Source organism: Pelecanus crispus, chromosome 22 (genome assembly GCF_030463565.1).
Source record: "Pelecanus crispus isolate bPelCri1 chromosome 22, bPelCri1.pri, whole genome shotgun sequence".
NCBI lineage: Eukaryota > Metazoa > Chordata > Aves > Pelecaniformes > Pelecanidae > Pelecanus > Pelecanus crispus.
The window spans coordinates 4,167,276-4,194,584 of record NC_134664.1 but is presented as its reverse complement, the minus strand read 5'-3'; the positions used below and the strand labels follow the sequence as shown (position 1 = coordinate 4,194,584).

General features: G+C 41.8%; 5 protein-coding genes across 5 annotated transcripts; 2 read left to right on the top strand and 3 right to left on the bottom strand.

The window, feature by feature from the left end:
• The first annotated feature begins 5,395 nt into the window (after positions 1-5,395).
• On the top strand, positions 5,396-5,752 carry LOC104035864 (feather keratin B-4-like). The gene has a single exon (XM_009489286.1). The coding sequence runs from the start codon at positions 5,396-5,398 to the stop codon at positions 5,750-5,752; it is 357 nt and encodes a 118-aa protein (XP_009487561.1).
• Positions 5,753-10,865: 5,113 nt separating this feature from the next.
• LOC104035865 (uncharacterized) lies at positions 10,866-12,780 on the bottom strand. Its single transcript, XM_075724535.1, has 2 exons — positions 12,722-12,780; positions 10,866-11,271 (listed from the first exon to the last, which is right to left on the bottom strand). Exons 1-2 carry the CDS (start codon positions 12,778-12,780, stop codon positions 10,866-10,868), a joined length of 465 nt encoding a protein of 154 aa, XP_075580650.1.
• A 5,262-nt stretch (positions 12,781-18,042) lies between these two features.
• LOC104035863 (scale keratin) lies at positions 18,043-18,522 on the bottom strand. The gene is made up of 2 exons (XM_075724534.1): positions 18,173-18,522; positions 18,043-18,121 (listed from the first exon to the last, which is right to left on the bottom strand). The coding sequence occupies exons 1-2, from the start codon at positions 18,520-18,522 to the stop codon at positions 18,043-18,045; spliced, it is 429 nt and encodes a 142-aa protein (XP_075580649.1).
• A 5,388-nt stretch (positions 18,523-23,910) lies between these two features.
• LOC104035862 (scale keratin-like) lies at positions 23,911-24,351 on the top strand. Its single transcript, XM_075724536.1, has one exon. It carries the CDS (start codon positions 23,911-23,913, stop codon positions 24,349-24,351), a length of 441 nt encoding a protein of 146 aa, XP_075580651.1.
• Positions 24,352-26,458: 2,107 nt separating this feature from the next.
• On the bottom strand, positions 26,459-26,914 carry LOC104035860 (scale keratin). The gene has a single exon (XM_009489284.2). It carries the CDS (start codon positions 26,912-26,914, stop codon positions 26,459-26,461), a length of 456 nt encoding a protein of 151 aa, XP_009487559.2.
• Positions 26,915-27,309: the final 395 nt, after the last annotated feature.

Genomic DNA, 27,309 nt, shown 5'->3' with positions numbered 1-27,309 from the left:
CCAGCTAATCCATTGGAACCTATGGGTGCTGCTCAGCACCCATGGGAACTGCTCTTCTGCTCATCTTTCTTATGTTCTTTTTTCATCTGATGTTGCTGTAAACCTGCACCAGTTTCCTCAAAATGTATGTTTTCCATTCTGACAGTATGGGTGAGCAACTGGGTCATTTTATGCTTTAGCCTCTCTGTGAACACATGTACTGTTTTTCTGTTTTTCTGTTCGACATAAAAGATGTAACAAATTTTGTATCAGGGAAGTTGCTTTGCTCACCCATATGTTAGGCTTTTGTGCTCATTAAAGCCTTCCTGCATGCTGCAAAGGAGAACTTGGCTGGAAAAATTAGATTTGCTGCAGGAAAGAAAGAGCACTTTGTGTGAAACATTCATTCCTTGTTGACAAATTGCTTGTAATCAGGTCTGAGAAACTGGAAACATTCCTCCAATTTTTTTTGTTTGTTATTAGTGTAAATGCCATTTCTTGCTGCTAATAAAAATCATGCTGCATCCTAATATTAGCATTCTCTTTTTGTTTTATTCCAGCCTTTCTTCACACCTCTCTCCCTTACATCCCTTTATTAGCTGATGATTATAAATGCACCTACATGCACAGGGCCTGGATATGTCCTGTGCAATGCATAATTTCTCCTTTCCAGCAGCTGGAACCAGAATCAGCATCTTACATGTTAATGCCATCGTAAAAATGCCTTTGCACTGGGAAGTATGTGTGCTTGAGGACTCAGTCAAAGAATACATTTGGAGAGTGTTGTTATTAGGGTTAGAATATGCCAATATTTAGCACAGATATATTTTTCTATTCAAATAAATATATCCACTTCCCTTTTGTCCCCACTTTATATCCATATTGTCACTGTGCACAAGGAGCTGGCTGAACCTTGCACACTGTGTTTTGAAGAAAATACCAAAATCACTTCTTTGGGACACATGGGAATATAGCCTAGAAGTACTTTAATAGCAGACTTCATTAAGATGGCATCCTGTGCCTGATTAGGCTGTTAGGGATGTATTCTAATTATATCAGACAAAAGAGTCTGTTGTTACACAGCCATATCATCAGAATTATACAAGCAGCTCTGATATTGAAGGAAGATTTTTTAAAAAATCAAAGCCTCCAAGAAAGGAACTGCTGGAAACTGGAGAACCTGTCTGCTCCCAAGGAAGCTGGGGACAGTGTGGTGCCATCTCAGAAATAAACAACCACCCCCCCAAAAAGACATTTTCATCTTAACAGCAATGCTCTCTCAGGAGGTCCCAATTACGCATCAGTAATTCTGATCTGGAAACGGCACCACAATTTTCAAAGACAGTTGAGGGTATGCCAACACCTCGGCTCAGAGACATGAATTCACGTCTTCTAGAGGCGCCTGAGAGAACTGGTTTGCACAGCTTGAGTCACGCTCTCAGCTAGGCCACAAGAGTGCAGTGCTGAGTCTTGCGTTATCCCTATGAATATTTATTTTATCATCCCAGCTAGGTTTTGTGGCCATTCCAGCAACAAAGTTTAATGTGTCCACATCAACAGCAGTCATGCTTTTTGGCTTGAAGTATAGACATACCAAGGCATAAATATTATTTTTAAGAACTTAGAAAATCTGTTCCTCAAAGAGAAAAGTGCTACTCAACCCCTCCTTGTTGGCAGTTACTCCTTTTTCATTGCATTCTCTTTCTCTCAGATGGCTCATCCACTCCTGTGCTGTTATTTGACTCCTCCTAGGGTGTAGTAGACATGCCAGTACAATCTGGGTGTGCTACGTTACCAGATGAGACAAATTCCACCCACACTGTATGAGATGCACTCTTGGATGGATGACTTCAAAGCTGTCCACCATGGGCTGGGAAGAATTGCATAGAAATACCTGGACATCCTGAGCAGGGTTTGGATTTCAGTTACAAACCGAAATGAAAGATGCGCCTTTGCTATTCTTGATTATGACGTTTATCCAAGCTAGCCAGGAAGAGTTTTTAGTCACGCTTGTGAAGAAATGTTCCAAAATCAATTCATGGAAGTTTTTGCAGATACATATGAATGTCTTTTTTGATGGTGCTACAATAAAATTATGTGCTTGATACAGATAAAAATATTTTGTGCTAATTTAGTAAATGGGTTTCATGATTGTTCACATACAATGGATCCATATGTGCCACAGAAGTACTGTGATTTGTCATACGAGGACTCCGTGCAAAGGTAGTCCATATGTCATGCTAAATTTGCATTTCATAGAGCTATTTGTCTCTGAATATTTTACTATACCATGTTTGCACTGGCAAAAATGGCTGTGAATGATTTAAGTCAGTACACACATGAAACTTGTATTATACGGGAAAATACATTAAGATGGCATCTGGATGCCACTTTTTGGGTCTGTAAAATTACAAAAGCAAAGCGTGTGGCTGTAACCTGGAACATCATGAGTCAAAAGAAGCACTTTGGGGTGTCAGCAGTATTGATACTCGTATGTAGTTCCTTTTGCCCCATCAGGAGGGCAGGTCAGCTAGAAGAGGGATGAATCTCCAAGAATTATGTGATTCATGTGCAGGTATCTGTAGGTATATGTCATCACTGTCATCACCTGTTTCCAGACAAAGTGAAACCAGGTGTGGTTTGGGCAGGAGGAGCAGACCGGGTGGGTTGTTTCCCCACAACATCTTCTTCCCTTTGTTTCTATTCCTGTTTCTTGTTTACATGAATCCTCTACCATAAACTATCAGTAGCTTTAAAGGGTGTTTCTGCAAGCATTGCTAGGAAACAACACTGAAGGAAATCCCAAGGTGGCCCTGGAAATGAGGCTTCCTCAGCTTTCTTGCATGGGTCACCTGCACATTACACTGCAGTATTGGTAACAGTTACCAAATGCGGATGGACAAACTGGAATAAAACTGGCATTTTAGAACAGAAGCCTTGAGGTTATTCAAAACCAGGCATTCAACTGTAAATTCCGTAGAAGGGGCTGGATTTTAGAGGGGAAGAACTCATCTTCTTGAGGTTAAAAAAGCATTTGTAAATTATGTCAACTTGAGTACACAAAATGGATCGACACTTTTGGAAATAGTTTTATCAGTAAATAAGTGAAGAACTGAAGACAAGGTAGTGGATCTGAGGAAGAAATCTGCTGAAGTAAGCAGCCAATCTTCTGCATCAGCGGAAACTGCACTTTAGAATTCCAGACCAAGCTTTTCCTAGGGTGATGCATGGCTTCACTCCCTGACCTGTTTCATCCCAAACCATGAATCGTTCATCACTGAGGAGCCGTGAGGTCTTCAGCAATGATCCCATGCAGTCCCTGACAATGAAAGCTGGACATGAATTTCTCATTGTTTGAGGCTCCTGTCCCTCATGCCAGGGCTGGATAACAGCAGCTCCCTGCTTATAGGTTGCTCCACCTGTACTTTTAAAGCTTGAAGTGGGACATATGCTTTGTGTTTTTTTCTTGGCCAGGAGGACAGGAACAAATGCTTCCCATTTCCAAAGTCAGTAGGAAGGCATCTATGGGGTCTAACGTGCCTTATAGCAGAGTCATAGGAATTAATGTGCATGGGTATGATGGGATAAATTGCACAATGCCCCCTTACTGGAGCATGAGTTGGAAAAGTGGGGTAGTGTCTCATGTATGTCAGCATATTGTGTTTATGGATAAACTTCTGAGCAATCTTTGCTCCATGAAGCAATCAGAGAAATAGGAAAAAGCAATAAAAGAAAAGAAATTACTCTGACAGGGTAATGACAAGAACATAATAGTAATCACCATTGCTGAGCAAAATAATTGCATTATCTGGGGCAGTTAAAGGTGGAGTGAATTTTTGTTTGATAATGCATTAAGACATTATTCATGAAGAATGTTTCATATCCTCCTGATTGCCTAAGAAAAGGCATAAAAGCGCTCACAGTTCTGGACTGCTCTAAACCATTTCTCCTGAGTTGCTCTGCTGTGAAGGGGTAAGTCTGAGCCTGACACTGTTGCTATTACAGTGTTGTAACAATGCAGGATTTTAAGTGAAACAAAACTGTGATTCTTAGAAATGTGTGAAATGCTTGAAGCTTTCTTTCAGAAAGAGCTGTTTCCTACTTATTCAGTAGTAGGCTGTAAAAAGGCAGGAGTTTTCAGAGCAGTTCAAAGTTTGGGATATGCAAACTTATTTATAGTGAGATTTAGTGAATTCCTATTTCCTCTAGCCTGACTATCCTGCCTTTATGAATCTGCCTTACTTTGTTTGCATTGACCTGTAATGGTGACTACCAAGAAAAGTTAACTCTGAGTCTCAGACTGAACTAGGAAGACACCGTTAGCAATAATATTTTGTCTTGTTCTTTGTAATTATTTCTGAATTAATTTGAAGCCTGTCATGCATTACATTATGTACTTGTTATGGTCAGAACTTTATTCCTTTTCTTTATTCCCAGCCTTTCATTGTATGTGTTTTAGTAAGGCAGGACAGAGATCAAGAGGAGCTGCAAACCAATTTTATGAGTGATCAAGTGATCTTATGATTAAAGGAAAGGACTCCACAAAATTAAGCACAGCTCCTAGTCAGTCATCTGTCACCTCACCCATCTTTAGCAGGACAGCTGGGACCACATTCACAGGAGTCCTAGTTATACTTGAAACCTCACTGTTACTGCATTCCCACCCAAACATGGGATATTCTGCCAAGAAAACTCTTTTTATGAGCTCTTCAGGGATGTGGCTGCTGCTCATTTTATCTGTGTAAAGAACATGCAGGGGATCCCTGGTGCCAGCTGTAGCATCTGAAAGACTGGGGAATAACACTGTTGCTAACAACCAGGCTTACCTGAATTTTAACTCCATCTCTCCTGTTACCTCACCAAATGGCTCTGGGCAATGCATTCACTTCTCAGCCTCAGTTACCTCTTCCTTAAAGCTGGAATAACAATGACTTGCCTCATACAGCTGTAATGATTACAGCTGGTGCAGAACCAGCACAGGATGTTACTATGTAAGTGCTAGCCAGTGTTTCTGTTCTTTTCCACAGTTATTTATAAAAGAAGTGGTCAAGTGTCACAGTAAGTCAGATTCAAAAGGGAATGGTGGAAAGGAGAAATGGTAAAGGATAGGGGGATAGCTCAAGTTCAAGTACACAATTTCTTTGCTTGTTAATGATGTTTTTAAGAATTAAATTGGTTCCATAATTAGGAGCCAAAAGAAATGGAGATTGTTCCGGGAGAGAGGAGGAGGGCATGAGAAGATGAGAAAAGGGACGTGGCTGCTGACACAAAACTGGAATCTTCAGCCTCCTCTGGTCTTCTTGCTATCTTTCATTCTTTCTCTTCCAAGCACAATCTGCATTATATTGGTGTCTGAGCTTTCAGCCTTGTGTTGCCTTGGTGTTGTGTGTTTCAGAGTTATCTCCATTCCCAGAAGATGTCTTCCTACAGACAGATGATCAGCTCCCGCTGCCTCGCACCCTGCGAAGTGACCTGCCCGCAGCCAATTGCAGATGCCTGGAGCCAGCCCTGTGTTACGTCCTGTGGAGATTCAAGAGCTGTGATCTACCCACCACCCGTGGTCATCACCTTCCCAGGACCCATTCTCAGCTCCTGCCCTCAGGAGAGCATTGTGGGCAGCTCAGCACCATCCAGCTTTGGTTGCTTGTTTGGATCCATGAGCTCTCTGGGTCCCAGTGGCTCTTATGGCTCTAGGAGCTTGTACAATTATGGGAGGTCATATTCTTCCTATGGATCCAGTGGTTATGGTTTTGGGAGCTGCAGACCGTGTTAAATATGCTGTGAATAAAGAGCAATGAGCAATCACCTACATTGGAGGAAGATGTGCCTCCACAACCCTGTTACTGGCACTGCTTTCCTGGAGCATGAACTGTGCATCTCTGAAAATCACGCTTACATGTAATTCTCAGGCTAACGATTTAATTTAGTTCTCTGGCTATTCTTTCCAGTGGCTCCTGATAATAAAGGCCTCTTATTAGTTATATTGATGATTTGTGGCTGAAAGTGGGATGAGATTGTGTAAGTCTGCCCATGCCGTGAAAAAGAAAGAGCAGTATATGTGGAATGCATAGCCCTGGAGCAATTCTTTGCTTGCAGCCTTTAACGAGACCCTGGCAATATTTTCCCTGTGATTTTCATTCTCAATAAGATTTTTTACTTCTTACTTTCTCATTAAATTGTTGTGCATCAAAATTCTGAGCTTTCTTGTCTTTTTTTGTCCACCATTTTTTGTTTATATACCATTCTGGGTGAGCATCAATCTCTGTAGTAGAACAAAACAGTATCTGCTTTCTTTCAACACCTAAAGTTGGAAGATGACCAGGCCTTTTAAGCAGGACCAAGCATAATGACTGCCTTCTGCACAAAAGTAATTTCATGCTGGATAAACATGTTTTGTAACCCTTACAACTAATTTTGAAATTTCCTCCAGGACAGGTGTGGTTACAGTGTGTATTTGCTACATGCTAGCAAAGAAAGTTAAATGCACAAGTAACTTTGAAGATCTTCCTTGTGTCTCACTACTTGCCTGAGGCTCCAATCTAATTACATCCCCATACGTTGGTTTTATGATATTTTTCATTGTTTAAAAATAGCATGTAACTATCTGTTGGCAGAACTTTCCTTTGAATAGCCACAGGAATTTTTAAGTGAATGGCAAATCTTTGCTGAAATTCTGTGAATTCTTTGAACTTTCCCTTTAATACCTCTAAATTCTTGGCAGCCCCAGTTAAAAGAAATAAAAGAATAATTCTTGAGTCTTCCCTGCAGAGCAACATATATCATTGAGGCCAAATAATATTTTCCATCTCAGGAACCTTACACCTAAATTTCAGGCTACTCAGAGATGACTGTAGATACTGAACATGTTCAGCACTTCTTTGTTCAACAGCAACGCAGTTCCAGGCTGCTCAGTATGTCTTGTAGAGCTGTTTTTCTAGTGATGCAATTTGCATAGCATCAGTACAGCTATTAAGAGGCATTCACCCCATCCCGTGCTTGCAATGCCAACCAGGACTCTGATGGACCAGACTTCAGACACTGCTCAGCACTTCTGCTCTTCCCTTTGTGAAGCTGCTGTTCCTAGGAATACCAGCAATGCACTGACAAACTTCACAATACTTGAGCAGGCTAATTCCAGGCAAACCCCGGCCTCACGCTGCAGAAATTTGTTTGGACAGGATCAAGTATGTGGTCATAACTTCAAAGGGTTTGGAGGTGTGACTTCACTTGTAAAACTAGCTGAAAAGAGATGAGGCCACAACGAGGTAGCCAGGCAACACGTCTTTCTTGTTAGGATGTGTCTGAAGGCTTTGTCTTGATTTCATGCTTCCTCCATCTCCAGTGCATGGCACGATTGTTCCTGGAATCACTAGGATGCTGTCAAAAAAAAAGTACTTATTTGTGCAGTTACGCAGAGCGCTAAAGCAACCAGACCAGTTATTTTGAAGACACATCACTATGGTGTTGATCACTACAGAAGTCCTCTTTTTAAGATTTTTGTTTTCATCCCACACAGAACAGTAGAATTACATCGATCCTCTTCTCAGCCCATCTTGCTGCACTGCTGCGCTGGACTTGCAATAGCAGCCAGTTTCTCACGCTGTGGTGAAAGGGTGCGATCAGACATCCTTCAGTGTGAGTGTTGTCAGCATACCTGGATGAAGCTGCTCTGCCTACGTACTTGTTATACTACAGAAAAGGCACACGTGGGAGCCAGAAGTTAGAGCTTGGACTATAAATAGATCGCTGTAGTATACCTTAATTGGTCAATGGACTCTACTGACTTTGAATGGTGTTTGAAGACATAGCACTCCACAACACCATTATTTGGTCAAGTGGCCTGCAGGAACTGTCCCTTGAGAGCAGGAACTGCAAAATTTTCATTGCTGATTCTCATCTGCCAGCCTGAATTTGGATGTTCTGACCGTAGACCAGAGCAAACACCAAAGGACAGTTCTTCAACTGCCTTCCATTGTTCTGTACTGCTCCTGACCATCAGCAATCTGCCACTTCCCAAATGCACAGCAGACTGAACTTGGATTACACTTTCATGTAAGTGTAATCACAGACGAACACAGTAGAAGATAAGAGAACTAATTTCACTGGCAGACCCAACGCATCTCCGGTCACACTGTGTGCAGATACAAGATGGGAGGAACACCAGCTGCTGTTTGTCCTCATAATCTGGAAGCAGTGCTGAGATCTTGACAGTTTGCTGGCCACTGCAACATGGGGACCACATCGGACTGTGAACTGCGAGGGCTCCCACAGTTCTTGGCCAGCCATGGGAGGTCCAGGCTGTTGACAGCACCAGCAACTCAGACTCCTGTTCGTCCTGTCAGGAAACAAACAAATACCAAGAACAGGAACCAAAAATAAATGAAATCACACTGTCTCATCTTGAACTATAGAGGTCACTACACTCTCCTCTCTCAACTAAATGTGCTCTGAGCATGTGTTTATACCCTAGTACAAGGTAACACTATTGGTAAATGAGGTGCAATCAGAAGTTGATTCATAAAGATGTTGTAAACACAGCCAGAAGTATATGACCTCCCCACGCACTAAATTACAGTTCAGGACATGTATCTGTGGGAGTTAAGCCTTTCATGTTTGATTTAAATAGGTGGATTCGTTAAATATTCAGTCACAGCTAGAGCCTAATGATTTTTTATGTGGATCAGACTCACACCACTGGTAAATAGCCTACAGGCACAATGGCTTAACATAACAGAACCAGAAATATGCCCTGCTGAATGCCAGCTTCCTTCCAGGGTTTGATTCTGGAGGAATTTGCAAAGTGACTACTCGCAGTCTACCTTTTATCAGTTTTGCAATTGGAGGATCTAAACTTGAATGTTTCAGATGTTTTAAATAAAAAGCTCTGTTAGAGAAAACTGAAGAAAGGAGTCTTTTTTTTAGCTCATTCTCCCGTTTTACTTAGAAAACAAATTATAATAAGCCATGTCTTGAATCCTTAGGTCGCTATTTTTTGGAATTGTTCAAGGTCAGTTTGGATGGGGCTTTGAGCAACCTGATCTAGTGGAAGACATCACTGCCCATGGCAGGGGGTTGGACTAGATGATCTTTAAAAGTTCTTTCCAACCCAAACCATTCCATGATTACACGATTTTATGATCTGTTAAATTTCCTATGTCCTATATACTACTGGCCATGCCATGTACAGTCTTTCAAATAAAATAAGCAGGAGTCCATGAAAACATGTTGGTTTGACTGATTATCTCATTTTCATAGTTCTGTCTGAAAAAAAAAAGGATATTTCAATTTTAAACACCATCATTATTGACTCACACAGAGCAGTCAGAGTACTGACCCAGATTACAGGTAAATTTGAATATTAACATGGAAGTTAGAATTACTGAAATTCTCCCCGTCCCAATATATGCCAGTGTTCCTGACACCAGAGCAGAGAGACAGACAGGAATATTCCACGGTGTGTTCCTTATCTGCTGCTATTTTCCTCTTTTCCTAAAGGAGATGGCAGTAACAGTGAAAAGTAAAACTGAAGCTAACCAGTGGAAGAGAAAACTGGAAACAGAGATGGGAAGTCAATTGTTAGGTGGGGATATTGGAGAGAGGAATTCAGTTCTGGGCTTTGCCAAGCGATTCCTTTGTCACCTGGGGAAAATATTTACTCATGTTTTTAGCAGTATGAAAAACACAACCTTTAATCTCTGTATGAAAGATGCTTATCTGCAAAAAAAGGAAAAGAGCAATGATGCTCATGCTTTGCTTGTTTTGTCTCTTTGCTCTGAAAGCACTTGAGGGCAGGGATTGGCTTTATTCTTTCTTTGCACAGCACTGAACGTGCCTCATTTGCAGCTTCATTACAATTTGAATTGGCTATATTACCAGAAGCTTACAAGCACTGAGTCTCTGCTGCTCCTGATACTTTACTGTACTACAGTTATTTCTTAGAGGGAACAGGGATTATTCCTCTTTCTTACTGGGGTGGAAAGGCTGATGACTGCAAGGAGGAATAAGTATTAGCTGCTTGGGATGTCTGCAGTTTAAGTACCGTTGAGCAATGTCAGTGCTGTAGACTGAGCATTGTATCTGTGAATTTATAGGTGCAAATTTACATTTGGAAAGTACTCTGCTGGGCACCACCTTGGCAGCATTTGTGGCCATGCTGAGCTCAACATGGAAACCCACAATGCACTGTTTGGATGCTCATGGAAAGGCCCCACTGAAATCACGTTTAAACAACAGGAGTTAAGATACTATGTTATTTTAAATTTTTCATCTCTTCAAAGGATGGAAAGCTGCTACTCAGGAGTGTCATTATGGAAACATTTGTGACATTGTGCAAATTCTGTCTGTGCTATAATGTTCCGCAGTACTACTGCTCAGTTAGCAGCTTGGTCCTGTCCGTGGGAAGATATCACCCAGGATGGGCTGTGGATGAAGGGAGGAAGGGAAACCAGAAGGATGCTGTTTGATGCAACAAAATTTTAATGAGCAAGAAATGCCTATGTTTGCAAAGCGAGATATCACAGAATATGAAAAATCTGTTTCCAGACAACTTCAGAGAATGCTCAAGAAATGTCCTGCTCAGAGATATTGCTGTCCTCAGCTGGCTTTCCTCTGTCTGTTGTGCAACCACTGATGAAGATACTTGTCATTATGAGTGATGTCCATATGGAATATGCTGTTCCACAATGGTTTAAAAAAATGGGAAAGCTGGAACAGGCAACAATAGCAAACAACAAGCTAGAAACTGAAGGGTAAAAAAAAACCCCAAAGATCAGAAATGCTAAGTGGCAGTAGCTCCATTGCAGGGCTGCAGGAATGCTGAACCCCAATCCTCATTGCTCTGCATTTGGGCCTTCACGTGTGGCTCTTCTGAGACCTTTTTGCTGCCTTTAGCAGGGCCCACAGCTGCTGCGGAGGAACCGGCTGTAGCGGCGGGAGGAGTATGGGCTGCAGTATCCACTGCTGAGCGTGGAGAAGGCTGAACTCCCATATCCATACTGGGGCCCATATCCCAGAGAGCCCCCATAACTGTAGAGGCCCCCAGACCCGTAGAGGCCCCCCAGCCCCAGGGAGCCCCCAAAGGCGGGTGCTCCGGAGGAGCCCACCACGGCTTGCTGGGGGAAGGAGCTGAGGATGGGGCCGGGGAAGGTGACGACAACGGGGGGCGGCTGGATCAGGGCTGTGGAGTCAGGGCACTGGCGGATGCACGGCTCATTGCAGCTGTTAGTGATGGGCTGGGGGCAGGCGATGCTGCTGGTGGTGGGGCACAGGTCGTAGCAAGACATTTCTTTGCAGGGATGAAGGTGATCCTGAAACACAGAGCACAGAGCTGTGTAAAAACAAAGCACAAGATCTGTTGGAACAACAGGTCAAAGTTTGGTGCTGGGTTGTCGGGGAATGGGCAAAATGATCACCAGATGCATAAGCAAAATTGATGATGCTGTTCACAAACTTTCCTGTCAATCAGCATTGCTCTGATCTTCCCCATCCAGTAATCCCTGCACTTGTCACATCCACCAAGCCTTCTGAAATTGCTGCGTCTTTTTTTTTTTTAATTTGCATTCCCTCCCAGAGGAAGTGTTGCAGCACATTTTTTACTGAAACACCAGCACTCCTCCCTGGTGAACGCGGGTTGAAAGCCAGCGGCTGCAGGAGCTATGCCAGAGCTGACCCCCTTGTTACGCCGAATGGGACAGAAGCAGGTTTTGTCTTGGGAGAGGTGGGATGGAGTCAAGAACCCAGCACTGCTTTAACCACACATTTCCTCTTCCTTCCCTGGTCCCTGTTTCTTTTCAAGCTCTTTGAAATACTTTCAGTTGTTCCCTTTTATTTCTACATTCTTTTAAACTCTGTAATCCCTCTGGTAAAACCCCCAAAGCATTTGAGCCTGAGGATAGAATCATATACTTGATGCAATAAGTAACCATACGCTATAAAATATTTTTATCCAAATATTTCTTGGCATAGCAGTGTGATTTCATACAGAGTGTGAAACAGGTTGGTAAAATGTAAGGAGCCAATTTCTTCCATCAGATAAAAACACAGTTGTCAAACTACCTTTTCAGCTAAATGTCTGGTCACAAAAGCTTGTGGCTTAGCACTTTTTCCATTAAAAAAGAGGAAATATTATTTTGTTCATAAAGCAGCCCTGAAATGCAGAGAGTCAAATCATTGAACTCAGTGTATCTGAACAGCTAATCTGGATCTGGATTTACAAATGGCATATGACAAACACACTGGATCAGACCACCGGTCTACTTCCCTTATTATTGTCTCTGGTGAAAATAACTAGGGTTTAAAATAAGCAGGATTTCGTTTTTACCTATCCATAAAAAACAAATGCAAGCTAGGATTATTCTGCAATAAAAATCCCTTGTAGATAATGCTCTTTCTTCAGCTGGGTCATTAAACAGCTTAGGATATGGCCGTGTCTCTCTGATCTAGTCATTAACTGAAATGGTACAGGAGAATTCTGCGTTGTAAAGCTTATGCCATCCTACATTTTCAATCTGCTAACAGTACAAGAATGCCCAAATATGAATTACAGTGAAACAAATGCCTCAAACCCTGGTCTTGACTCCTAAAGCCTACCAGTAAAACAACTTGCCAACATACTAAAAAAAAAAAGGAAAGAAAAAGAAAGAGAATCAAAAAATAGTCCTAGAAACTCTAATGTAATAGTAGTGATCTGTATTCTAAGCTCCAGTGCAAAAGCATTCTGGCATTTAGAAAGAAATGAAATGGAATCGACTTACCTGCTGTGGAGGAGAGTGCGCAGGAGAGGGAGATGGAATAGGTCTGCATTCCTGCTACCTTTATACAGTGCTTCAGACTGCCTGGGGGGTCTGAGGCACACTGTACTCATGAAGTCATAATCACCAACCAGCCCAAATTTGAAGCACACATGACTTCCCAAAGTGATGAAACTGTTTTCATTTGCTGTTTGCAAAATCACCCTAAATCTCTGAACAGCATGATATGCACATTCCAGCTCCCAGTGCTCTTTCATCTTGAAGCCTAATTGACCAGCTTCATCACTGGTATCATTCCACCCTGCTCACTGACACTGCAGGACGCATTAGACTGGTTCTATTTATTTAGCGCTTCCTTCATTAACTTCACATAATGATTTTCATCAGAGCTATAACCTGCTGTCATATACATGTTTGTGTTTAAGTGCTTTAGATCTAAGCTGTAATCTAATCTACTCGCATATTTTGCAATGAAATGTTCAGTGAGGTGGAAGACACCTTCTGATCCTTTTCTCACCCACAGCCACAAAACATGAGAGAGGTCCTGTACCTACGTTAATCATGGACATTGTCTGATGGTCTTTGATTTAGAAATTCTGAATTTTCCTTGCTGCTTGGCAAGACCAGCAGGAAACATACTATATTAGTACCTGAAACGGTGTTTAAACCAAAGGTGAAAGTTTTCTCTGAAGGGACGTCAGTATTTTTTTCCTTATTTTTCACCTGGAATCTGCAAAGGCACTCAGAGATTCTCTCACAGGTTCAGCAATGTAGAATGGCTGCAATTGCAGAGATTAATAGTCACTAGGTACTCTGTATTGACATTAGACAGCTCCAAAGGAGGACATAACACAAGACAGTGGTGAAGCAGGTGCAAATTTCTCAGTTTCTTTGTGAAATGATATATTTCTGTCCACCACTGCATTCATTCAGTCTATAATCTTCTCTTTCTTTTTGTTCATATGATGGAGTGTAGTTTGCCCTCAGATCTACTCCTTCACCTTACAAAGGAATTGAGCCAAAATTTCACTGGAGGATGTCACAGAAACAATTTTTGAGTGCTTTCTTTCCAGACTTAGTGGGTAAGTGGCAGGAAAAGCAATGGAATTATCTGAGAAATAGTTATTGCAACAATGGATTTTTTTTTTTCTCTTCTTTCTTTCCTCACTAGCAGCACATCACCTGCACGGTGCATATGGTTGCAGAGCCCAATTTTGACTGCCAAGATTTCAAGTGACTTGTCATTTGAAATTACTCAGGCTTCCCCAATACTTAGTGAGGAGGGACAAGAATTTCTGCAAGACAATTCATCCCATCTCAGACGCTTACCTTACCAGAATTGGTATCATCCTCAAAACAACAATTTTGCTTTCATTGATTATGGAGACAGACAACAAGCTCAACTGAAACACCCAGCTTTTTAACAGGGCAGATTTGATGAGATGTGTCCCACCCATATTCCCATATTCTGAAATTCTGTGTAATAAACAGTCCCTGGTCCAGCCTCAGAAATCCTCATTTGCCTATGGATCAGTTGTTTGTTAAAAGATAAACACTGCAACATTTCTACCAGAAGTTATACTTAAATTATGAGGTTCTTTTTTCCAGACTTTGACATAGCCCTAGGGGATCACAAGAGCAATAATACCCACAAAGGTTGTTCAAATATTTTGCGTGTGTATTTTTTAAGCACTTCCCAAACCCTACCTAGTAGTTTACGCATGAAGTGGTGCGTCATTATTGTAATATAAGTATGTGGCTGGATTCAAGCAGCCCAGCATTTTGAAATACATTTAATAAATTATAATGGTCAAGAGCACTCCTCCTGTTCCCTCTACCAGCTCATGATTTCTAACCTTAGGGTTTCAGTTGATTTTATTTTATAATTTAGGTTTTCAATTATTTGTTTAAGTTTGTCTATGAGCTCCTTCAGTGCTAATGTTGTATTAATTCACATCCCCTTCAGCATCTGTAGCATCTGCCTCTGTCCTTAAGGTTTGAAAGCTTTTCCTAGGACTCTCCTAGTCTAACTCTGAGTGGTCTACCTTTCTTCTGTGTTTTAAACACATGCTCAGCTTCCTAAAAAAAATTATTTAACAAGTTGCCTGTAATCTGGCTAAGAAACTGTTTACCTTTGTTGTGGCCCATGAATTTACCTCTAAAATGTGAAGAAACAGTACAGCTGGGTAGTCTGGGAGACAAGGCATGGGTCTGGATGACTATAAATAGTACTTTGCAGTGTATCTTTTGATTTTTCCCCTGAAAAGTGCAGGATGGTCCTGTCCAAATCTTTATTCCAACTTCATATAAGGCTTGCTGATTTCACAAGAAAGACACCATGTTTGGTATCAATTATACTTTATCTAGCATGGGTAAGGAAGGATGGAAAGAAAACCTGCATATGAAAGCAGATGGCAATTATGATTAACATTTGAGCCACCATCATTATGTCAACCAATAAAAGAAGAAGTAAATAAATGAAGCCAGCATAACTCCTCCTGTCATTCTAATGTATTTAATGGAATGTTACCAGGAATGAATCTTGCCAATTAAGTGCTAAGATGAAAGAAATACTTGTTTTGTGATTTGCATTTCATGCAGCGTGAGAATTTGAATCAACTAATAAACATAAATGTTGAGCAAAACTGTTTCATCATTTTGAGGTGAACCATGTGTGATAAATGTGGGCCGGTGTTAATGGGAGTCTCAGGTTCTTCAGGCAGTTTGAGGAAATATATAAAAAGTCCCTCCTGAAAACTGCCTTGTATTTACTTCTCTTGCTGCCTTCTTCCCAGAGACAGCTATTTTCTAGATATCAAACTGTTCTGTAAATTTAAATTATTCCTCTTTTTTCATTTATGAGGAGGCAATGTTATATGCAGGTTTTAGGGGCTACGCTGGTATTTTCCACAATAGATTGTACAGGAGCTGTCAGCTCTCCACTAGTTCAAATCCCAGAGTTATAATCTGCTAAACAAATACCAAACCACCAGACTGTGGTCCTACAAACTGCTCTGTACTCCTGCACCACAAAGGCCTCAGTCACAGCCATGTTTAACAAAGGATATGTCCTCTTCATAGTTAATTACTTGGTCCTCCAGGTGCTGTTTCAAATTAGTTTGTATGGAAGAAAGCCAAAGCTTGAAAGAGATGTAAGCAAAGCTTCCTTACTCACAGTAAAAAGAGCCTTCGGGGTGTTAGGAACCAGGTAAGCCTTTGGACAGTTAATTCAATAACGCACAGCATCAGGATTTTTGCAGTAAATTTCAGATGATGTGGAACTGACTTTTATCAGAGACAAGGTATAGGATAAGAGCAACCATTTGTCTGAGGAAACATGTGACCTTCCATATTCCTGTGTTTCCACTAAGTAATGATTAACTACCACTTAAAAATCATTTTTCTTACAGGGCTTATACAAATTTGAGGAATTACATCAACAGCAGCAAGTAGATCTTGGTGGGGTAGCTACAATTAGGTAGGTTGGATCTGAAACTAAATTAGTGTTGCAGAGGATCCAGACTGCTGTGCCTTTCCCATTTCCATGAGATCTAAGCTTTTCTTCCTGTTCCAGGGGAATTTGTGCTATGTTACGCTTAGACTTAGTCATGTTTCCAGCTGGGCAATTTGTGTCACCATGTGCACCAGCACCAATAGCTGCAAGGAGCTGACTGCCCTGGCCCGAGGGCAGTGGCTCAGCCACCATCCATTGCCATCACCTTGCCATTCCAGATGCTTAGTTCCTTCAGGACAGCGTAGCGGGATCTCTGTTAGCACCCATACTTAAGGGCTTCTTTTGTTACTGGAGCTTTTATTATGGTAGTCTTTACCACAACAGACTTTCTTATAGATTTTCAGGTCCTGGCAGCAAGTAGAACATCCCTTCTGGCTGTTGTTTTGATACCGGAATCCACTGTGGAAGCTGTGGGTCTTGCTGGAAGAGCTATTCAAATTATTAGAGACAGCTAAATAAAACCAAATAAAAGGCAGATTTATAGCTGACTTTTAGGTAATGAGTGCTGAGAAGTATGCTGTATGCACTGTCCTGTTACAGAGAGTGGATCTGGGCATGTACAGCAGCTCTTGCCTTTCTTTCTTCACATTCTGCCTTCAGTTTCTGGTCAGGTGTTCTCTGAACACTGTTACATTATGCTTAGCCATGCTTCTTACTGTAGTAAAATATGTAGCCTAAGATCTTTTGGCAGCTGAACCACATAAAGAAAACTATCTTGCAAGATAAGCATCTGCTTGAATGAGGAGATGGTTACATGCTTTACTGATAACCTAAAAAGATATGCCATGTATGGTGCTGTATTTTTGTTTGGTTTTAGGCTACCTATATAATATTTACACAAATTCTATTTATATTTAATATATGCATAACTTAAACAGAACCAAAGAAGTCCCAAACCCAGGAACTCAATCAGGTATGCTGTGAAATTATGCACATGGTTTTTATTGTGGTTTTGAAGAAGTGTCATCTGCACACAGCCAGAATTTTAGAGAGTGAGACAATTTAATAGCCTAGATCTAGGCTGGTCTGTGCTAGAGAAACACAGAATCTGAAATTCATTTAATACTGTTGCCAATCCTCCATTAAGAGCTGTGGTGGGGAAATTATTTGTATGACATTGGATAAGAAGTCTGCAGTGGAATAAGGAAGAGCTTAACTTTCAGAGTGTGAACAGTCACTTGTAGTTCAAAGAATTATCGCTCAAACTCATGAATGAGGATTCTAATAAAGTAATGTGTAGAGAAGGCTGCTGTTCTTCTATGGCCAGCATGTTGTGACCATGTTGTTGCAATTCAGTGGTGAAACAGGCCTAGTGAGGGCTCCTCATGGAGACTTCCACTATGTGGGCAGAGTTTGCACAATATTATTACAGCCATATGTACAACAGGCAGCTTTATCCAGAAAAGCTGGCAAATTCAGAATGGTTGAGAACACAAAACCACAACACACCTGTTTTAAATGATGCAACAGAATTTTAATGAGAATGAAAAGAACAAAAATATATTGCAATATCAAGAATGTATATCCAAGATGTCAGAGTCAAATGCATTTTGAAAGACGCTGTTAAATGTCTCACTGCATTCCGTCACAAGTACGATAAAGTAGAAGATAAGGAGTTGAACCCATGAAGATAGCAGGAAAGAATTCAAAGGAAAAATAGGAGAGGTGCGGAGCATGCAGAAGGCACTGGACTGAACAGGATTTGTGAGTGCTTTCACAAAGCTGTCACTCATCTGCTCACTGGTGAATCTGCCTTTTGTTTTTCACTTGTACATTATTCAGTGGATTTTCCTGTTGTGTTTAGCAGGGCCCACAGCTGCCACGGCTGTACCTGCTGTACCAGGAGGAGTAAGGGCTGCAAGAGCCAGAACCATAGGGTCTACCATAGCCATACAGGCCCCTGTAACCCAGGGAGCCCCCATAGCCATACAGACCCCCACAGCCCAGGGAGGAGCCCCCATAGCCATACAGACCCCCATAGCCCAGGGAGCCATAGCCCCCATAGCCATACAGACCCCCATAGCCCAGGGAGCCATAGCCCCCATAGCCCAGGGAACCCCCATAGCCCCCAAGGACGGGTGCTCCAGAGGATCCCACAACCGAATCCTGGGGGAAGGAGCTGAGGATGGGGCCAGGGAAGGTGACGACGACGGGGGGCGGCTGGATCACAGTCGTGGAGTCGGGGCACTGGCGGACGCAGGGCTCGTTGCAGCTGTCAGCGAGGGGCTGGGGGCGGTAGACGCCGCAGGCAGAGGTGGAGCACAGGTCGTAGCAAGACATCTTGCAGGGGTGAAGGTAAGCTGCAACACACACTGATGAGTAAAGGAAAGGCACAAATTCAGTGGGAAGAAGAATCTGAAAGTTGCACACATGGACTAGAATAATGGCTTTATCTTTCAGGTCTTGATTGTCCTTCCTTCTCTTCCGTATTTTTCATGAGACATCTCCCCCTCTTGTAATCAGTGTTGTCCAGATTGCACACTGAGCAGTCACCTCCTCTATGGTCTCATTCCTAATTTCGTATACTTGGTTCCCTTTAAGAAGTAGTTCTTTGTTCTATCCCACTGTCAAACACTGCAAAAATATTATCCAGCACTTTACTTTGGAAATGACTTCCACTATACTTTGCAGCCACTCACAGAATGTCTGTGTCTAAAAGGTCATTTCATGTTTGTTTTCTACTAGCAAATACAAAGCAGTGTAACCTGACAACCAGCAAAGTTCATGTGGTAAATTAATGGGTAGCTGGAAGAACAACTCTGGCATATTGACTTGTAGCATGCTTCCAGAATCAATAGCTAAAATCATGCTGCTGGTTTCCTGAACCTGTTATAAGCATGGATTATATAAGGCATTCCCTGCCCTGAAGTGCTTGCAAAGTAGCTTGAGAGTCACAGGGTGGGTGAAAAGATTATTTGTCTGATTTCCCAGATGGGAAACTGGTACACTCAGGTAACTAGGGCTAGATTTCTACTGCAGATAGGTATGCTGGGATCTGAGCTCTTCAGAAAGGTTGTCACTATAAGATCTGATCCAACCTAAAAGAAAGCCCATGGAAGGACAAGGAATCGGTACCACCTGTAAACAATTTTTTCCCCCACTAGAACCAAAAAAATACTAGATTAGAAGAGACTTCTGGAGGTCATCTCGTCCAACTCCCTGCTCAAAGCAAGGACGATGTAAAGGGCAGATTAGGATTTCCTAGTTTCATCTCTATTTTCCAATATTTCTTTAGACAATACTTCTATATTCTTTTTAGTTAAGCTTGTTTCCTCAACAAATACATACATATACATAGACACATATCAAAAACTTGCATGCAAAATCCTTAAAAAATTCCTAGTGATTAACAAGTCTTCTACTGTTGTTTTGAAAGCTGCTTTGATAGCTCAAGTTCATATTAACAGGGAACAATAATTTTTGAAAAACCTAGTTTTACCATTTTAAACCCAAATACATGGGATGTCCAACACCAAATAAGAAAAATAAATTCATGGCAAAATAAGCCAACAATATTAAGTATCTTAGAATACTTACAGATGATTCCGACCTTATTTAAAACTGGCAGAAGAGAGATACTCGAATTTTAAGAAAGAGATCACGTAGAATGATACTTACCCTTTTCACGGAGGTGAATAAAGCAAGCCAGGTGGAATGATGAGCCCTGAGTTGGGAGAGCTTTTATACAGTTCCCTAGATCATGGGGATCACTTAAGGTGCAATTTGTGCATGTGCATAATTGGGGCAAACCCAAAACTAATATGACACGTAGGTCCTCAAAGTTTTGCTGACTATTTATTTGTTGGTTCGAAGTCTCATGAAATATGATAGGTGCATTTCATCACAGAGGCCTCTTTCATCTCAAATGGTTACATGTCATATTCTTTCCTGTTATCATTCCATTCACTTCCTTGGCGTTACAGCAAGAATTATACTAATGCTCTTCCTCAGCTTCTCCATTATTAATGGCAAAACCCAGCTGCTCTCTGTGTGGCTGTGGTCACCTGATGTGCACAGATTTTTCCATTAAATCCAGGCTGTAAGATAAAATGGAGTTCATTACAGCAGTTTTGGGGTCATCATTTTTATCTTTATCATTTGCCTTCTCAGCTACTTAACGTGAGACCAATACTGCACCCAAAGGAAGCTATAGAAAACGTCCTGTGGTCCTTAAATGGTTTTCTGGTTTTTTGGCTTTTGCTCCTGAACATAATGCTGGCCTCATCTAATGAACAAGGGACTTGGGGAAATACCTCTTGCTTTCTTTCTGGTGCATTCAGCCGTGGATTACTCTCCCTGTCCTTTTCTCAAACACTGGCAAGTCCTTCGGACCATCTTTCTACAACCATGGAAGACGACCAATGAGATTTAAAGCAGAGGGCAGAGATAAAACATCCTTTTAAAATACTAATATTTTTCTAGCAGGTCTCTCTCACTGTTTTTCAACCCAGGTTGGAGTCTAGAGGCAAACTAATACTTACCTTTTCTGTTCTCAAGATTGCAAGGCACTTTCTTTGTGAAGCATTTGTCACCCGCATTTTCCAGTTTTCTGTCTCCCTATACAAAGCCTTCAGGGATCCATTTTTAGGTCCACCTTCAGATCAGGCAATATTGAAGACTACTGAGAAATGAAATTAAATGAAACATGACTGGTGGCAACTTGCTAAAGCAGTCTGGAGATACGCCACGACAGAGACAGAGAAGTCATTTACATGGATAAAGGCTGATCATTGATAGAATTGTAACATCTTGAGAAAATAATTAAATCCTCTGTTTCTATGGTGCAACTGAAAATGATAAAGATACACTGATTATACAGCTTATGAAATGCTGCATTTTATTTAAGAGTTTATATTTCATTCTATACTTCTATACTGAAAAAACTTGAAGATGCACAAATCTCCAGTATTCAGCCATGAACTGATTATACCAAGGACACAAATACCTTGACTTACGTATTTTAATGTGATGTCATTCCATAATTGCTAGGCACCTAAATCCAGGTACATGCCTTTAATCTAATTTCAAGAATGCATTCTCAACCCATTAGTGGACATTTTGCAGCATTTGAAAAGACTTGCTCCCTGGAAGCTTGGAAATACTATCATCCAAAAAAATATCTAACCACCTCAAAGGCTGAGAAATCCACCTCATAATTTAGAGATAATTTATGGCATAGAGTCTTCAGGATTAAAATAACACATCTGTAAACAAGGGAAGAACCAGCCTTTGTTTTGCATGGTGCATTCCAAGTTCATAATTGTTCCCTGCTTGCAGAAACTGCCAGCTCAGGCCTGTTCTGGATTTATGGCTTGCAGCAACAATAGTGTGTTACAGGAGGTCATGAATTCCTGAGAACCAAAGTCAATAATCCAAAGCATTTCTGTCACATTTCAATTTTTGCACCAGAGTATCCGTTTGTACTGAAAAAGATTAGGTTTCCTCAGGCCTATTGCATATTCTCAAGTACCATCTTTGCACCGACAACATCAAACCAATAATACCTGGAAAAATTCTCTTTGGGATCTCCAATCCCTCTGTGGCTTTAGTTAACTTCTGAAATGCATTCAATGTTTATCTCTTAAAAAACACAAACAAGCCACAGGAAGATAAAGGCTTCCTCTCCATCTCCTATGTCAAGTTGTGCAGACTTATCCCCACACATTTTTGTAAGAGAGTACAACTGTTTAAGTGACTGATGGATGGAGAAAATTATTCAGCTCATATCTTCATGAAAAGAGTTCCCAGTGCTCCAAAACTAAGGATTTCACATTTTTTCTGCTCAAAGCTAGATTTCCGTTTCCACATAAGCCTTATTTAGAGAATGAAGGACATGTTGCAGGTCCCTGGGGTTGCTGCTGCTCTTCGGAGCTGAATTGTCCTATTACAGGCAGTGTCAAATACTACTGAAAAACACCATCGACTCGCTGCCTCCCCAGCCTGCGAGTGCGGAAGCTGAACATGCAGAAACCACCCCCAGCCTTCCTGCGTATCACACTGACAGTCTTTAACTTCTGTCCTGGTAGGTTGTAATGTGAATTATATGTACTTAAACAAAAATCCTGTCAACAACAGCAGTTTGTAATTCTGATAAACCCATGAGACGCTGTCCCGGTGTTAAGTTAATACAAGTGGAACTAGCTTAATAGTTTCTGTTGTAATTTCAAGGAAGTGACTGGAATAAAACCAGGTATTAATTTTTCCCCACAAGTCACAAGATGAAAGAATTCTCTATAATCTAAAGTAATGTTTAGGTCCTATTACAAACAAATTTGAAAGGACTCATAAGCTCCAATAATGAACACAATTTCATCATCTTGATGGGTTACACGTGTTTGAAATTGGGGCGGGCAACCAATGTTGATCTTGTCCCTCCAGCTGCTCCAATATAAAAGCTCTTCTCTCTCATAGGTCTTCCAAACACTTCCCTGGACTTCGTGGTGACTTGGGTAAGTCTGATTCTTCTCTATTGATTTCAGTGTATCTTTTTCTTGCTGGTTTCAACTTCAGTTGATGTCCACCATCCATACTGCTGAATGTATCTGTGCTGCCTTGGGACAGAGATTCTAATGCTAGCTTTGGGGTGGCAGATACGCGTATTTGGTGCATGGGGCACAGCGGAATTCTCAGTGTCAGGAACACTGGGACATGCATAGCACTACCCTCACTTCAATGCATTTAACTTATTCCAAAGTTTGCATGTTATGAGGTTCAGCGTTTAATAAGGGTGTCACCACGGCAGCCATTCATGCAACCTGAGATGAACATGTGGTGCATCTGAGAAAGTTGTGTGTGTTGTTCTGGTACAGCAAATCTTCTGGCTGTCCTTTACTTTCTTTCTTTCTTTCATATTCTTCCTCAGAACCCTGCTAAGGACTTGCAGGACATAGTGAGTGGAGAAGAATAAAATCACCCTTGGAGGAAATAACTGAGTTTAGAGGAAAGAATATAGGCTGAATTCTTGGGTTTGCCAAGGAGTCCTGGTTTGTCCTGGGGATAATAATTTGAAATGAGTTTTTTGAAAGACATTAGGGACTGAAACGCTGATTTATACTGAAACTGTCTAGGCTGTATCCATACAGTGGCTGTATAGGTGGGAACTGGGATCATAACACTACCATCTGTCCTTTATTGTCTTGTCAAATGGCTTCCTGAGCAATCTGGGCAGTGACAACCCCGTAATCTGTTGTTTCTACAACTCTCAACAAAATTGGGATGAGTGGAAGGAAGAAGCTACTGTAATTAAGTTATATATAAACTACATCTCACGTAAACCTGCTGAACCCAAATCCAAGTTTTCCTACTGACTCATCAAATGACCTTTGACAAAGTCACTTTGCTTTCTCTGGTTTTGCTTCTCAGTTTTCAGTTTAATGTGTAGAAATACATATAATTTCTTCACAGGATATTTGTGAGGTACAATGCTTTCAGAGCTAGGCAAAATGTTTCCCATATGCCTTTGTATGTGTAGATGTTTTTTAGAGAATTTTTGAAAATCTGCTTTTGGAAAAAAAGAGGATTATGATTGCAAAGGGGGAAATCAATTTATTTCCTCAAAATCCTATACTTGCCTCATCATTTTAATGTAAACTGTTGAACTTTGAAGTCTTTGTCTTCTACTCAGTCTAATCATCAGCGTGTGTTGCAGCTTACCTCCACCCCTGCAAGATGTCTTGCTACGACCTGTGCTCCACCTCTGCCTGTGGCGTCTACCGCCCCCAGCCCCTCGCTGACAGCTGCAACGAGCCCTGCGTCCGCCAGTGCCCCGACTCCACGACTGTGATCCAGCCGCCCCCCGTCGTCGTCACCTTCCCTGGCCCCATCCTCAGCTCCTTCCCCCAGGATTCGGTTGTGGGATCCTCTGGAGCACCTGTCCTTGGGGGCTATGGGGGTTCCCTGGGCTATGGGGGCTATGGCTCCCTGGGCTATGGGGGTCTGTATGGCTATGGGGGCTATGGCTCCCTGGGCTGTGGGGGTCTGTATGGCTATGGGGGCTCCCTGGGTTACAGGGGCCTGTATGGCTATGGTAGACCCTATGGTTCTGGCTCTTGCAGCCCTTACTCCTCCTGGTACAGCAGGTACAGCCGTGGCAGCTGTGGGCCCTGCTAAATCCTGCAGAAATATCCCTTGACTAAAGAATGACGGCAACTGAGAGATACAATCTTGATCCACAGCAGTGGTCCCAAAGGAGATGATGTGAAGTCCTGATCACTGCCACCCTACTGCAGTGGAGCTGGGAGCACACAGCACATCCTTAATTTCTTCACCTTCTACTCATGGTCTTTTGGGCTTTTTTTTTCATCTTTGTGTATAATGGGTGGGATAAACCAAGTAATTTATATTGTTATAAAATGGCACTTCACTGTCCAACTGAAGAAGAACAGTTATGGAGAGAATTGCCTGTGCTCTGATGCATATTCTTGATATTCTACAATGCTTTTCTGTGAACGTTCATTTCTCATTAAAGTGATTCTATTCTGCATCAAACAAATCAACTTTAAGTTTTAATTTCTTCTCCTATGGATATACAACTCTCCTCTCTGTAGATGGGGAAAACTCACATCCTTACATAGGATGAGGCTCAGACTTCAAAAACACAGCTGAAATGGCCCAGCTACCAGTGAAGTCAGTCACCCTTTGTTGCACTCAGTGCAAGCATTTGGGAGCAAGAATCCTCCCTCCCCAGCTGGCCTGGGTTACAATAATAACATTATGTTTAGAAAGAAGCCACACTAAATCTCCATTCCCTAATGAGCCACTTGAATGTTTTTGCTGTCATCGCAGGAACAGAGCTGGCGGCTCAGCTGAGGCTGGATTCAAAGCAGATTATGGGCAAAATGATGGCAGATGAGGGCCTCAGGTGGGAGGGATGCTCCTGAGTCAGAAGGGATTTAGAGAGGTGGGGAGCAAGCAGTGAAGGGTATTGGCATGGAGCTGCTGAGAGTGAGAAGATTGGAGGAGCTGCAACAGGGAAAAGAGCACTTTAGAGGTGGGTAGGATGTCTAATATACCTTTTAGATGAGGAATATCACAGGAGAGACTGAAAGTCAGAGCTGCTGAAAATGGGGGTTTCTGTTGTGAGGACTTCCCATGCAGGAGGGATTTGGAAACACAACAGTGTTGGGGATATGTATACAGGGTTGTGACTTTTTCTACCTTTCATCTTTCTAGGCACTATAACTCTGTTCTCTCTGTTCCAGCTGTTCTTGCTGGTATAGATGAATTAGCCCTTGGGGTAGCTGTATAGAGTAGCTGGTTTTGCATCAAAAAGCCCTCCCATACCTTAGACTTCATGACTATACAGAGAGACCATTACCATACAATTCCATTGTATGGCCCAGAAAAGTTTCTTTCTTTAAGGACTTGACAGAAAATTAATTCAACTTTCTGCAGAGACTAATGACAGAGTTTAAGTATTTGAGTGAGAACCTGAAGTTCAGAGAGATGAATCAAAGACTTGCTGGAAGAGATTCTTACTCAAGTCTAATGTTTTCAGGAAAGAGTTTAAAATTAGTAATCTACTGTTTCCTTTCTCTACTACTACTAATCTGTAACCAGTAGATGTACAACCAAGAAGCCAAATTCTTCAAAAGCGTCAAGAATCTTTATCTGAAAGATGGGGAGGGCAGGACAATAGTTCCTTCCATGCTGAGGGCTTCACACCACTTTTGTGCATTTGAAATCCCTGATTTTTTGGGGGCAGATCATTCATCTACATAGTTTAGATTGTTACTGACAGCTGCACATGTTAGACTTCTGCCAAGACAAATATCAAGGGTAAAAACCACCAGCACATGGCAACATTGATGCAATAAACTTTTAATGATAGTGAGAAAAGGAATACATTTTCAGTCTCCAAGAAGTACGAAACTGTTCTCCAGTCAGGGATACATTCACATATGATTGATTGTTTCTTGTTGGTTTTTGGTGTTGGTTCTTTTTTTTTTCCTTCCTGAGTCTTAGCTGTTGATTTGAACAAACAGGAACCATTTTGAGCGACTTTGTTATGTCTTTACCCCAGGCAATATGGAAATGTTGCAGGAGAAGCATTAGGGCAGAAACTGAAAGTAGAAGTTAAGAGAAATTCAAAAGGGGCTGAAGGGATACAGCTCTGCAGTCTTGGAACAAAGCAGTGGGCGTTTGCCTGAACCTTTAGCTGTGAAACCATCACACATCATTTGTTGGTTATATCTCACTTGGGATATTTCTGCAGGATTTAGCAGGGCCCACAGCTGCCACGGCTGTACCTGCTGTACCGGGAGGAGTAAGGGCTGCAAGAGCCAGAACCATAGGGTCTACCATAGCCATACAGGCCCCTGTAACCCAGGGAGCCCCCATAGCCATACAGACCCCCACAGCCCAGGGAGGAGCCCCCATAGCCATACAGACCCCCATAGCCCAGGGAGCCATACAGACCCCCATAGCCCAGGGAGCCATAGCCCAGGGAACCCCCATAGCCCCCAAGGACGGGTGCTCCAGAGGATCCCACAACCGAATCCTGGGGGAAGGAGCTGAGGATGGGGCCGGGGAAGGTGACAACAACCGGGGGTGGCTGGATCACAGTCGTGGAGTCAGGGCACTGACGGACACATGGCTCATTCCCACTGCCAGCGAGGGGCTGGGGGCGGTTGATGCCACCAATGGCAGTGGAGCACAGGTCGTAGCAAGACATCTTGCAGGGTTGGAAGTCAGTCTGTAAAACATGGTCATTTATGTTAACATTAAAGAAATACCAAACATTGTGTTACAATGAAGCAGTCCAACAGGTTATCAGTAATAAATCTGGGAAGTAAACATATTTTCTATTACTATTCTTCCTAGCACTGTAATCTGGGGCTAGTTTTGACTTTAGTATGACAAAATCATGTACTTTTCAATTGTCTATTTGGTATTTCCAGATGAACTAATTTTGATATATTGCATGACTATTAATTGATGGTTTCTACTTAATAAGTTTGATATTTCATACTATAAACTCACCAGAACTCTGCTAAATGCAGCTATATACAACCATGCATATGAACTATTCTTTATCTCCTAAAATAGTCAAATAAGTCTTTAAAGCTC